Source organism: Aulonocara stuartgranti, assembly GCF_965226115.1.
Source record: "Aulonocara stuartgranti genome assembly, chromosome: 12".
In the NCBI taxonomy this organism is placed as follows: domain Eukaryota; kingdom Metazoa; phylum Chordata; class Actinopteri; order Cichliformes; family Cichlidae; genus Aulonocara; species Aulonocara stuartgranti.
The window spans coordinates 16,790,189-16,804,329 of NC_138948.1; the positions used below are offsets into that span (position 1 = coordinate 16,790,189).

The 14,141-nt window shown below is 38.0% G+C and overlaps 1 protein-coding gene across 4 annotated transcripts in view; it reads right to left on the reverse strand.

Moving 5' to 3' along the window:
* frmd3 (FERM domain containing 3) overlaps positions 1-14,141 on the reverse strand; it is a 64,220-nt gene that overhangs the window by 32,454 nt on the left and 17,625 nt on the right. For 2 of the 4 annotated variants that reach the window (XM_082553613.1, XM_082553611.1), the window contains exons 2-5: positions 11,464-11,568; positions 9,844-9,886; positions 5,088-5,166; positions 102-199 (exon numbers count right to left, since the gene is read on the reverse strand). In XM_082553613.1, the coding sequence (XP_082409739.1) occupies positions 102-199; positions 5,088-5,166; positions 9,844-9,886; positions 11,464-11,568 (325 nt within the window). Of the gene's footprint in view, positions 1-101; positions 200-5,087; positions 5,170-9,843; positions 9,887-11,463; positions 11,569-14,141 lie in introns of all 4 variants that reach the window. The other 2 variants (XM_082553612.1, XM_082553610.1) reach the window with 1 other exon arrangement.

The following is a 14,141-nucleotide window of genomic DNA, read 5'->3' on the forward strand; positions in this document are numbered from 1 at the left end:
TATATGTGTGATTTTCATTTAAAACTCCAACATGTCACCAAGGATGTAATTGTGAAATATTGGCTACATCTCTAATACATCCACTATGAGTAAGTCCTCACCCTGTATGATGCAGGCTCCCAGATATGCAGCTTCAGCAAAAGGACACAGTAGACGACCATGATAGATGTCTCTCTTCAACTGAAGGTACAGGAGATACCTGGATGCACATGCATGCATAAAGTTACAGAAATAAATTCTTATAGCATAAATACAGATTTTTATTTAAAATAAATCAAATAAATAAAAGACGTTTAATTACAATATACTATATAAAGCCACTGCTCACATTATGAAGGGGAACCAATACCCCGCTTTCACAATTTCTATTTCCAAATAGTTTGGATGAAAATTCACCACCCAATGAGAAAATAACAATCTGAAACTGTTGCCATGGTAGTTAAGGAAAGTATAACTATGGCAACATACATCTTCACCAGCAGAATGTGGTACTTTAGCTACTATGGAAACACCTTCAGTGCTACTGACATGCAGACTTGTCTCGTGTTAGCGTGAAGACAAAAAAAAAGTGGGGAACAGATGAGTTTCCAGTTGGGACGTCACCACTGAGTCAACTGACTCATCAAACTTGTTTTTCATTGAGGGAAAGACACAGGAGAGGCAAAGCATAAAAGATTGAATGGAGCGAAAACCCTGCTGCTGTAGCTAAATAGTTTTATTTATAGAGTCAGAGTGCTGCTGACTCTATAAATAAACACCATGATCTACATTTAGATAATTTTTCTTTCTTTGTGCTTCCTCTTATTTTAGGACATTGAGTCAGAATGTCTGCGTACACAGATTTGCTTTTCAGGTTTCTTAAATGACTTAAGCATAGAAAAATCCAGATTAAGATTTGGTGCACACTTAAACACAGAAATGATGTCGTTATTCTGCATGAAGATAAATGTCCGAGATAAATTTAAATTCTACAAAAAGAGCACCTTTATATACTTCAGTTTGCAAGTATGAATGAATAATGTCAATATAGTATAAATAATTGACAAAATATGTCAAACTTCTTCATGTGAGTGCATTCTTTTACACAAATAATGTTAAAATTACTCATGTGTGTTATATTGGCTAGATAAGTAATATAGTCAGCCTGACTCTGTAAAATCCTTAGATAACGATTAAGTGCTGACTTTGCCCTTTAATTCCAGCACTGTGAAATATTTGTGTATGAAAATGAACAGAGACACACAGTCAGCATTTGGTGAACTCTGAACTGCATATTTAATTAAAAACAAAAAAAAGAAGTCCCTATGCACTTTTCTGCCGTGCTAAAAATTACACCTGTTAGCAATTAATATCTGTAATGTGAGGTACCAAACACCTAATACCATAATCAATAATTACTAGAGATGGCACGATACCACTTTTTTATGTCCGATACCGATACCGATATCATAAATTTGGATATCTGCCGATACCGATATGAATCCGATATAGTGTTTTTTAATCAACAAAACTGTTTTTTAAATATCTTGCTGCATTTTGTATAAGTTCATACTCAAGTTTAAAACAACAACTACACTAAAGCTATTCTGTTATACCTGTATGCAAAAAAAAATATTTCATAGTTCAGCAATACTGATCAATCTAATAAACTTACAGTTTTTTACAGACGCTAGGACACATTTCCCAATACTTAGGTCACTTTTGCAAAACTCTTCACACAATCCTCCTAACTGACCGTCAGCTTGGCAAAGCAGTTCATTTCACATTCAAAATGCACTACAACTAACAAAAGACTTCATTCAGGTCTCAAATAAACTCATTCTTCCAGAACACTAGCAAAGGTTGACAGCCGACAAACACACTTTGTCACCCACAAAACAATGACCTAAAAAACACTAACAACATGTAGCATTACACAGTGTTTTCTTGTGTAAAACAAGGACACATCTCTGTTTATAATTTCAATATATGTTACTGGAATGAATCAGACATCATGCAGAATTCGTTAATATTTGTTTATGTATTTTTATTTTTTTGCACTAAGTAATCCCAAAATACAAGAATTTGTATACACACCATCCACTGATACACATACAATAGTAATGCTAATCTACTCGGTCTTCTCCATTTGGCCACATCACATCTTATGTCATCTAGGGCAATACACCTAGGAAAGAATCTTCTGGCATGCCAGAATTGAAGGAGTTGAAAAATTGAAGGAGTAACACCTGTGTAGATGTTCATCTACAATGAGAATAAGCTGTGGCTGGTTAAACTGCATTTTTAGATTTAAAATATGTTTCAATAAAATATTGCTGTTGGATTTTGCTGTCTTTTCAAGTTTTGCATTGTGTTATTGTTTTGGCCATAAGTTTAACAGTTTTGAAAACAGTATGTAAGCACATGCAAAATGTCCTGTACGTACAAAGATTTTTGGCAGTTGTTGTGTCTGAGTGAGAAGATGATTCATGAAATTTGAGAGATGCAGTCATTGAATGCATTTTGTGCCAAAACAATGATAACTGGTCCTCAGTTTAGCCCACATAGACTTCTGTTGTGCTCACTGTGTGAGGAGTTTTGCAAACGTGACCTAAGTATTGAGAAATGTGTCCTAGCGTCTGTAAAAAACTGTAAACCTGCACCATCCTCCCTATTCTGGTATTTTAAAGAGTACTTAGCGTAAATATTTAGCAACCTAACTAATAGGGTTCCAACTCCCAGCAACAAAAATAAATAAATAAAAAATGGGGAACCACCCCTCACACTCCACCTCATGATGCTTAATCGACGTAATCAACCTTAATTTGATGCAGTGTGAAAAAAAATGCACAGAAATCAATTATTTTTCAAGAAATATTAAATAGATTCAACATCTTTCTTCAACAAAATTGCAGACTGCACAGATGATACCTTCCCAAAGGAAAAAGTACTATAGCTTACTAGGGTATATATATTATACTTAATAGTTACTATATACAGTAATGGACTTCTATTCATTTTGCATCAAATTAAAACTTTGGGTGTCAGATAATTATTTATTAAAAGCTAGACATTTTAAATGAGAATAAGAAAGAAAAGTATGTCTTTGTGCCCCCTTTTCCCTGTTAACGCCCTATCGGCCCCCCTGGCTAAACTTTGCTAGATCCGCCCCTGCACAGTTACAGCCGTCAGCTACGTAGAAAAAGATCCTGGAGTAGAAAGTAATATTAAATAAATTCTAACAACAGCTGATCAAGCTTAAACGTGCTGCTGTTGTTCAGCCACTGGTTTCCTCTTTCTGGTGCGAAGTGGGCCAAAAGCAAACAAGAGACACGGACTCCCGACAGAAAAGCCGATCAGCTGATCATTAAGCAGTTTCATGATTGAAGTAGCAGCAAGAAGAGGCAGTCGCTCCATATATCGCTTGTTAAGCTTAACGCAGGAATGCTTTACAAACATTCAGAGATGGACTTACACACTTGCTTTACTTCTCTCGGGATAACTTTGTCGGAGATGAAATGCCGGGTTGCTAGCGAAGCTCCAAATGCTATCCAGACCACCGACAGGTCCTACATGCCACAGCCGCTCTATCACGTGATGCATACTGCTCCGACTGCTAACGTTCTGAGGTGAGTTACAGCGTGTGGCAAGTTTTGTGAGGTGCTTTCGTGATATTTAATGGATCGGATTACATTTTTTATTTTTCTCCGATATCCGATCCAGTAATTTAGGTCAGTATCGGACCGATACCGATACGTAATATCGGATCGGTCCATCTCTAATAATTACAGATCTATAGAACAGTGGGTTAACTTTTTCATCTATCTTCAATAGTGCTTCATATACAAGAGTTAAAATTACATCTTGCAAACTGGAGCAGGCACATTTTACCATTAAAAGTTTGGGGATTTTGATGATGGGAAAAAAATTGCTCCCAGACATAACTCCATATTGAGAACTCGACAGGATTTTATTACTGACTGCATTTCCTTCTGAACTTTTCCGACTCATCTCAACTTCATCTTCCACTTCAAACTTATAAGTAGTGTGCCAGTGTGATGCCTTTCCTTAGGACTCTAAGAAGAGGTTGTTTGTTTCTTTAGGACACGTGAATGAACAGAAATGGACACGCAGCTCTTTCAGAGGGAGGAAGAGCTAATAAATAATACATCTGGAGAAAAACTGAAGCAGAATTCAGCTAAGTTGAAATTAGGCAAGAAAAGAGGGATAGGTTCCAGAAATATCTCAAGACAAAAATATAGGACAGAAAGACGCGGAAACGTGACTTGAAAGGTGTGAAGAGACACCTGAGGGTGGAGGGGGAGATGACAGTGAGGAAGAAGAACGATCGACAGCAGGAAGGGAGGAGACACTGGGGGCGGAAAGACAAAAAAACAAGCGAAGGCAGAGAGGAAAAAGGATGGAAGTGAATGGATGGAGGAATTGAAGAGAAAATTAGGACTGATAAAGAGAAGCAGAGTTGGTAAGACGTAGGGCAGAGAACACAAGTCCCTGCTGGGTGAGTGTCTCTAATTATCACCGCACCTGAGAGAAGCTTTGTGTGTTTGGCTCTGTTTTGGCAGAGGTGGCGCTGGTGGTGGAGCAGACTCTCTCCAAATCTTTTATTTAGTTTGTTTACTTATATAGTATCTTCATGGGCTCATCTACAGTTTTGAGAGCCTTCACGTCTGGCTCAGTGTATAACACCGGTGTGTTTGCACTGTGTTCAGTCAATGCCCAACTTTAAGTAATCAATCACTTGAGAACATTTAATAACGCATACTGAAATAGTTTTATAAGTCATATAATAGTCTGTTTTTAGACAAATCAGTCAGACAAAATTAGCCAAATGTCTTCATCTGTCACTAACATATTTTTATTAGGTATAGCTTGCTAGTACCAAGTTGGACTTTCCTTAATTCTGCATGGCAAATACATTTTTCAGAGGCTTTGTTTCATATTGACTTCAACACACTGGATATTTTCAATTCTTTCAATTCCTCTCTCTAGAGATATTTGTCCATGAAAATCCTCTGAAATACTTTACATTTTCTCTCAGCCTGCCTTCTTTCTCTGTCACTCATACGCCATTGCCAGTGCTTGTTTACCTGGTGAGTTCTTCCTTGATTTTCATTGGCTCATGCGGGTAAAACTTGACCCGGAAGCACATCGTGTACGGCTGCTGAGCTGCTGGAGACAAGAAAGACACGATGTTGAGATGGAAAAACTAAGAGAGACCAGAAACTGTAAGGAAAGTTAAAAGGCTGTTAGAACGTGGAGGAAAAAAGAGGAGATAAGCTTGACAGATATGATAAAGGGAATCAGAAGGAAAGTAGAAGATTTTAAGAAACAGATAAGAAGAGGAAAGAAGAGGAAAGATAAATGAGGGGAAGAGAGGACAGAGGAGCCATGAAGATTATGTAGAAGAAGAAGCTGGGGACAAAAACAGAAACCACAGCATGTCTCCAATACTGATTAGTCACCTCATAATTACAGTAATTACTCTCTCACACACACACACACATGGGCATGTGCTTCACTTGAACTGGGGTCTGTTTCTTCTCCTTTGATCTGAGTCCTAAAGCATTTCATATCTCTAGGAGAGGATTTGTGCTTTGAATAGTATTTAAATATGCACCGTAACATACATACACAAGGTTACATAAGCGGTCACAGACACACACACATATACTCAATAACAGGCTGAAGGGTTTGGATCAAATGACAGCGATAGCTTCAACTCCCTCCTGAAGTCTCACACAGCTCATCTGCTTATAAACATATTCAATGTTTACCCTGTGAAGTTAGAACATTTACAAGATATACAAACACCAAAACACCGAAACACTGAGAGGAAACCATCATACACAGCAACAGATTTAATTATATACAGTAATTGTATATAATGCATTATAAATAATTTACACTTCCTGAAGTGAAAATAGCACAGATAAGATTTTTTTTGAAGTCTGAATTTATTTTATTTTGGTTATTAAAGAAATAAAACATCTTAAAGGACCCTTTACCCATCTCAACTCCCATTTGGTGTCTTTGGCGCTTACTTACAGTTAAACAGTTAACTGATAGCTTTGGTCTGAGGATCTAGTGATCAAATGCCAGAATTTTGTTTGCTCGATATAAAATTTTCACTCCATGTTTGGTTCAAAGCGTAGATCAAAGCATTGCGGAGATTTGATGTCACTTCCTGTGTGGCAGCTTTGCAATTTGAATTTTCTGATGGACACAATCAATCCAATTTTGTGGTTTTCTACATTTGCTTGCTTTGAGGGTACTCTTTGCCAATTTTGAGAGTGGAAAAAATTGTAGCCTGTGAACTATGTCAGAAAATCTAATATTATGGTTACAGACGCCACGGGGTCCATATCCATTATAGAGGGTCTGTAGCCTCGAATTTGCCTTCTCTGACACATGAATGTTGAAAGCTAATATTTGAAAGTTTGGGGTTTTTTAAGTTCATATCCATAAATGTGCCTCCGGGTTCAGGCCTTTGCTAGTGACAAAGTGTTGAAGGCTATTAATGAAACTTGGGAAAAGGGAATGAAAAAAAAGAAATGGAAACTTTGACCTTCTTTGGGTGATTATAGACTAAAAAGTCAGCAGATGAAAAAAAAAATATATGTTATTATATAATTAACAGCTACAAAACAGCAGGGATGGTTTACAGAAAGACATTTAAACTAGAGAAATAAATCCAACATAACAGCTGAATCACCTGTGCTTCATACGCTACAAATCTTAGAAAAATGAAGGAGTTGTTTTGTCTTTGCTGTTCTCACAGGCGAAGTTTACACACGTGCACATGTGAGTTATTTTGAGTGCACATGGAGAGATTTCAAAGAGGATGAGGCAAAGAGACGCTTAAAACAAAGATGCAAAAGTATCTGATAGGCATTCTGAAGTCAACATCAAGGAGGAAGAAAGTATCATTTCACATGGGATAGAAATCATCCAGAGTGCCCTCACCACTCTCCCTTTAATGGCAGGATCCTCTGCGGTATTATCCAGCTATGAAAAACAGCACACATCTACATAATACATGCTGAGCAATTTGAAAGAGCCAATCCTCCCACCCGCTCCCAAAGAACTTGAGCTGCTTATAATTATTTCTCAAGCTTAAGGGACGAAGAGGTTTTTTTGGAAAACATTGTAGAGAAAGTGAATTGTGCGCGAAAGACATGGCCGTGCAAATGTGATGTTTGCCAACGTACGTAAGCTGGGATGCACAAAGACGAAATAAAACACAAGTGCACGCACACATTGAAACCTAATTTGGGAGTAAATCCTGCCACAGGGAACTGATGTGTCAGTGCAACTCAGATCTATTCAACAACTCCCCTCTAATCTCGTTTTCTTTCTTTCACTCTGTCAGCTTCTCTCATCTCAAACCGTCTCTCCAATCTCCTCTTTTCGCTCTATTTTTCTTCTTTCTTTAGTTACGTTATCTATCACTGTCTCTTTTTAGTACTTTTCCCCCCTTGTTCCCTCTCTCTCCCTTCCAGTTTTCACTGATATCCTCAGCCTCCCCCTTCTGTCATCTCACACATGTTCCGATGGAGCAGAATACTTCGCTAATAGCTCTTTTATTAATTTATAACAGGACAGAAAGAACAGGACAGTCATTAAAAGGTTTAGTGAACTTCAGACTGAGACACAGAAAGAAAAGGAGGGTCGGAGGAAAGCCGCTGCAATCTTTCAACACAAGATAGAAACGTAAAGATGTGAAAGAGTAAGTGGAAACGAAGGAAAACAAAGGTGAAAACAAGTACCACTCTCTTATTCACCTTTGTATTGTGTCCTCTTTTAGGGTACTTAGATTGTATGATTATATGTGTCACATTCTCAAGGTTATTATAGTTATACTGAAAAAACATTGGCCAAATCTATCAGAGGCAAACATCAAGAGGGGAAAGGAGGCTGTGCTCAGCTTGAAAACAACCCCTCGGGCTGTTTGTGTAACTCTTATTACAACGTAAAAGTGGCCTCCAGGGACACATTAAATGCCACTCTGGTGACCTTGAAAATGTGAAAACTTGACCTTTCCCTAAAGCCAAATAGAAAGGTTAGCCATGAAACCTAATCAAATGGAACAAACATTGAGCTAAACTGAAGCCCAGACACAACTAGAGCTGCAGTTTCCTGGTAAAAATAAATAAATAAAAAAAATCTGGTGTGTTTGTGTCTCCATCGCTTCTCGTTTCCTTAAGTGAATCTGTTTTCTCTTTGAGGGTGAAACACACCCATGCACTTTATTGGGTACTGTGATGGACCCTTCTGTTTTCAAAACATGCTTAATTTTTCATGCAATTTTATTAACTTTCATCCATATTGCACTACTGGATTTAAAACTCACAATGATGAAAGATATTATTATTCCAGATTCTACCCTACCATGTCAGTGTTGTTGCAGCAGAAATTAAAACCCTTCAGATCAGGCAACATTTTTTCAATCTTCTACTGCCCAATTTTGGTGAGCTCGTTCAAATTGTAGCCCCAGTTTCCTAATCTTAGCTGACAGAAGTAGTATTCAGTGCTAGAGCAGCAGCAGACCACACCAGGTACAACCCCAGTTCTCTTTGAGTTTGTCGTTTTAGTTTAGTTTAGCTTCAGTGTCCTGTTTCCAGAAGATAGGAAGGGTCAAGGAAAGGCATCTTCTGCTGCTGTAGCCCATGTGCTTCTAAGATAAACATGTTGTGTGCTCAGAGATGCTCTTCTGCTTAGATTGTTTCACTAGCGGTTATTTGAGTTCCCTTCCTATCACCTCAAATTAGTCGCATCTGACATTAACAAAGAATTTTTGCCCGGAGAACTGCTGCTAGTGGGGTTTGGTTAATTGGTGATTCTAAATTGCCCATCGGTGTGAATGTGAGTGTTGATGGTTCAGTGTCTCTATGTGTAATAGGCTAGAGCTCGATTTTAACTTCAGCAACTTGTCTTGAGCATGCCTACATGCCTAAATGCTGCTATGTGATTGGTTCATTAGATATTTGTATTAATGAGGTGTTGTATACGTGTACCTATGTCACTGCATATTTCATTTCGGTAAACCTTACATGGATACATCCAGAAAATGAATTTTGTCTTACATCGCATTATCCTAAGGACTTGTTAAACAAACAGAATAGTCAAAAATGGGACAACAAAACAGACAAATAAAGTAATCAGATAAAATCTGCATCCTTTTCTGGAGATGGAAAGTAAAAATATCTTTCCGGTTTGTGGTGATTGTTATGAAGCTTTGAATGAGGCCTGCACATAAGGCAGGCAGGCTGTTTACTTGTTTTTGTACTCTCATAAGCTTGTCTTCCACTGCAACGTCTTTGCAACGTGTGACTTTTTTCCTTTTTAGGCCACTTGTCCCTCTGGCAGTTTTTTGTGTTTCTGAGAAACAGTTCTCTTGTCACTTTGTCTGTCTTCATTGTGTCTCCATTGGTCTCCCTGCAGGACTTCAGAGGAAAAACTCATGTCCAACATTGCCTGACTCTGTCACAGGTGGGTGGGTGATAAAACTCTTAAACCTAGATGATCTAAATGTTTTTTTTTAATTATTATTACATAAACAAATAAAATGTATCTGTTTTTAATTAATAACAAACTGATTTTTTTGTACTCCTATCCCGTCACTTTAACAATGTTGCGCGTACGATGTTATGGCCTTGTTAGAGTCCCTGTGGTGGTGTCGGCTTGTTTGCCATGCTTGACCCCTCACACCAGAGTGACCCTCTGAGACAAATGCACGGCATAAGAAAACACACTCACACTCGCAAATACACAGACACATGCATGATGCTTTGCATCTGTATACACACATGCTGACACAGAAATGGAAACAGAAAGGGCACTCACACTTCATCTGCCTCACTACGGGTTTATTGGGCTCCAGCCAGTGCTGAAAAAGAGAGAAAGACCAAAAATGTTACCCTAAAATAATCAAATTTATACTAAAGAAACTACAGGACTGGATTGAGAGCTAATTCAAAAATTATCTTAGAAAATCTCATTTGTATCATTGGTAGATCTCTGGTATTTTAAACTGTCATAAAAAAGATTATTACTACATTATTACTTTAAGAGACTGATTTAGAGATTTAGGGAGACATGATGATCTTATATTCCTGAATAGAACCAAATTTGACCTTTTTGATCCATCTTACTGTCAAAAGCATACAATTCAAAGTATTATGTTACAGTTTCTGGACTGCATGACACTGCATGTTCAGTTTGTCTTAAAACACATTTTCCCTTATTTTTCCTTCCTTGCTTTGCATTAAGAAAAAAAAACAGTCTAGCTGAGCTTCTGCTACGATCAAGCGTCTGGTCTGTTCTTTGTGTGGGCTGTTTGAAATATGGAGACTGATCTTGTTATTATTTGGCACTTGAACTTGTAATGTAATGTATCAGCTGCTTCCAGACTGATATTCAACATTCATACTTTGCCTGTGCTGACTCACTGCCACTGTTTCCTGTTAGTAGGTGTGATTCTGCCGTAATGAGCTGAGTGCTGTGTATAAGTGGAATTTCTAAATTGAGGAGAAGAATTTGTTAGCCGGGGTAAAAGAGCAGCCAGATTTAGAGGAAGGAGACTCCTCAAAGATTACAGAGAAAAAGATGCTGCACCTTAGGCCTGATTTAGACTTCTGCTGGTATATTTTTAAACCTTACGACGTGGCAGACGTCGTTGCCGGCATTTATGCTTGTGCTTGTGCCCCCAGGGTCTGGTTTTTCCACTTCCTTTCACATTCTCCTACGTCAGTTACGATAGCACTCTCCGTCCAGGTATCTGCTGACATTTGTGAGTCGTTATATTGATATATATTGTTATCCTTAATACTGAGATGATAAATGTTATTCTCTCACTGATAGATTCAAAAACTATTACAAAAAAGTAGCCAGAAATGCACATGAGCAATCAGTGGTGCTGAACAGTAGGGGTAGGGTAGGCATAGTGTTTCAGAGGGCTTTGTGGTTATGAAGCAGATTTTCAGCAGAATCATAAATCCCCACTTTACTAAGATGTGGCTGTTGGAAAACTAACCACATACTTATAGACTGAAGTCTTCAGTAAAAAGTGAAAAATGCGGTTTGAAAGCACTTTTCATAAACATACATTTCTCTAAATATAAGCGTTGCTCTGACCGGCTGTGTAGGTCCTGTGATCACTCCTCTGGTAAAGAAGAAAACTCTGGTAACACCTTTATGCTTTACCATTAGTGTTTCCAACTTTTATTTTAGGTTTTACAAGGAAAATGCATGTTTGGTTTGATAAATCCACATCTAGTTAATGTCCCCACCTCAGTTTGGCTTCACTTGGACAAACAAAAGATCTGGGCTCTGGGAATAAATGACAGGCTTTTCCTGATCCTTTGTACAAACTAGTCTCAATTGGTAATGAAAATGATAACAGATACCATGGTTATGGTGTGTGCAGTGTGCACGGACAGGTGTGTGTGTGTGTATCATAGTTACCCTTTGTTTCTCGGGATCTACATATCGAATACCAAAGTAGTCTTTCTCAAGCAGGTTGTAGTGATTGCACACATGGTCCAACAGGAACTGGCCTCTGGTGTCTCTCTGCAAAGAAATAAAGCGCATCGGTTTAGGACACGTGACCCGTCTTTTGAGTTATGCTGATAAAAACCATAAACCTCTGAGCTCAGTCTGATAGATGCTGCATGACTGCATTGTGCCCACAATGAACCCTCATGGGTAATACTCCTCTGATGCTCTCATAATTTCATCACGGTGAAACATGTTAATGGAAAGAAATATGTCAGCACCCTTTTGGTCCCTTGCTGCTGACATATCTGTTATGATGGTGTTCTGGACACGGCCTCCTAATGTGCCAATAAATACAGTCTATTTGCAGGACCTAACACTGTGTAATCAATAAGCACCCTGCATTTAATGCCAGCTGCTTAGTCAGTATCTACTCATTCAGATGCTCAGTATGATTTTCCTGCTGAGTGTACTGACCTGCCTACGTCTTAGCATTCTCTATAACTTTGGATATATCTAAAGTCTAAAGATTTGCTTTTTGTCTGCCTATTTTATAGACAGTGTTTTTGTTGTTATTATATTGTACTTGCCCAAACCGTCTAGATTACACCACATCTGACACCAAATGTCAGCTGGGACAGTTGGATGAGCAGTTTTAAAAAAAATTATGCTTTTTAGCTCATTTAAGGAAATACATATCAAAACAAGTACACATTTAATTTTTACCTTTAACCTCTTGACTAAAGCTAATATTATGTGCATCAAAGATCCCAGCTCTGAGTGTGTGTGTGTGTGTGTGTGTGTGTGTGTGTGTGTGTGTGTGTGTGTGTGTGTGTGTGTGTGTGTGTGTGTGTGTGTGTGTGTGTGTGTGTGTCCTATAACTGCTCTATAACCTGCTGAAGGAGGTGGATTCTGTGCTTGGTTTAGCAGAACTGATTGATTCACTCAGATATCATGTCTTTGCCCTTGAGACTGGAATTTACTCATCACCCGGGAAGCATCAGCGTCATCACATACAGTCAGACCCACAGCTGACCAAATCTCATCAATAAAACTGCCTGTCAGCACATCGCCTAATCAGGAAACTTTAGTTGGGAATTTGGATTTTTATAGCACTTCCTAATATAACTTTCAGTCTAATTTGTGTCTCACTTCCTTTAACATTCCTAGTTATGCACTACCTAGAATTATTTTTATTACCAGGTGAATTTAATTATGCTGGAATTTTAGGTGAAAAACGTTGAAATTCCATTTAATTCTAAATGAATTAGACTCTTAGTTAAGGGACATATTATACAGTCTTATTGAATATAGCAAAAAAATTGCACAAAAGCAAAAATGCATTAACATATTTCACGTGATTGCACAGATGGATGTGCTAAGGACGGCTACATTTTGTGCACTGAGTAAGCAGCACACTCACACGTTAAAAAGCACGACTGTGTGTCAGTTACTTCTAAAATTTATTCAGCTGCACTAACAAAGTCCCGCTCCCTCTGGCTTGACCAGGTCTCGCTTGAAAAATAGTTTTTAATCTCGATGAGGCTTTTATCTGGATAAATAAAGGATGATAAAAATAAAGTTCATCTGGATTGAGAATGATCTGTTTCAAAGGTTATAAGAGCATCCTATATCCTTATGGTGCTCTTTTCTGTCCAGTGGCTGCTTCATCAGCAGTGGTCAGTATGAACAGCACCTCATCAGCAGCCAAGGTAAGGTCGTTAGCTTTGCTCTTTATTTCTATTTTCAGAGATTTGCAAGTGAAATGCAGTGTAGTGGCTGACATCAGCTGACTTTGTTAAATGGCTTTAACAGAAGCACATTTTCAGCACATTTGCACGGCTGATTGTTTGTCAGACTAACGGCCCTGAGCCTCAGATGTCCCATATATTTGACCGGATTTTAATCTTTAAGAAAGCAGAGCTTTCTTTTTTTTGCACTATTTAGGAAATTTTTCCTGCTCTGATTTTCCTCATTATTCTTTTTCCCACATTGTTGGAGCTACAGTGCAAAGTCTGCAAAGAAAAGTAGCATGGACCATTTTCCATCTGGTTGCTCCATCAGCTCTCAACTATTTCATCAGTTTCGGTGCAGTAATGTAGCTGCTTGGAGTTTCTAATTGCTTTGTGCACTAATGTTACAAATAAATATCTTTTCTTTTTTTTACTGAAATCTAAGGTTGTGCCTTTAATCTTCCTGATCTAATGTAAATCTTAAAGGCAATTGTGTGTCTTTTTTTTTATATATTATATGTGTTTTCTGCTTGTAGGTAGACAAAAAAAACCCCAAAAAAACCCAAAACCATTTCTCAATTAAAAATTAATTTCTTTCCAGGCACAAAGCCCATGCAAATATTTTGTACTAATACTATATGCCTAGAAGTTACACAGCATCTACAGCCTTTATTTTAAGTACATCAAAGCATCATTATCATCACTGCAGCATGCCACAAACTGTGAAATCAGTTCATTTGCTGGCGTTGCATTCACTTATCCTCAGTTTTACACAAATATTAATTCCTGTTCATATGTTGAATTCTGTAAATACTGTAATGTTTTTGCCAAGACAACCTTTTAAATACATTTCTTAGTGAGTCATGCTGCATGTCTCAGTAAACAACTCAGCAAACACACTGTTATATGTACTAC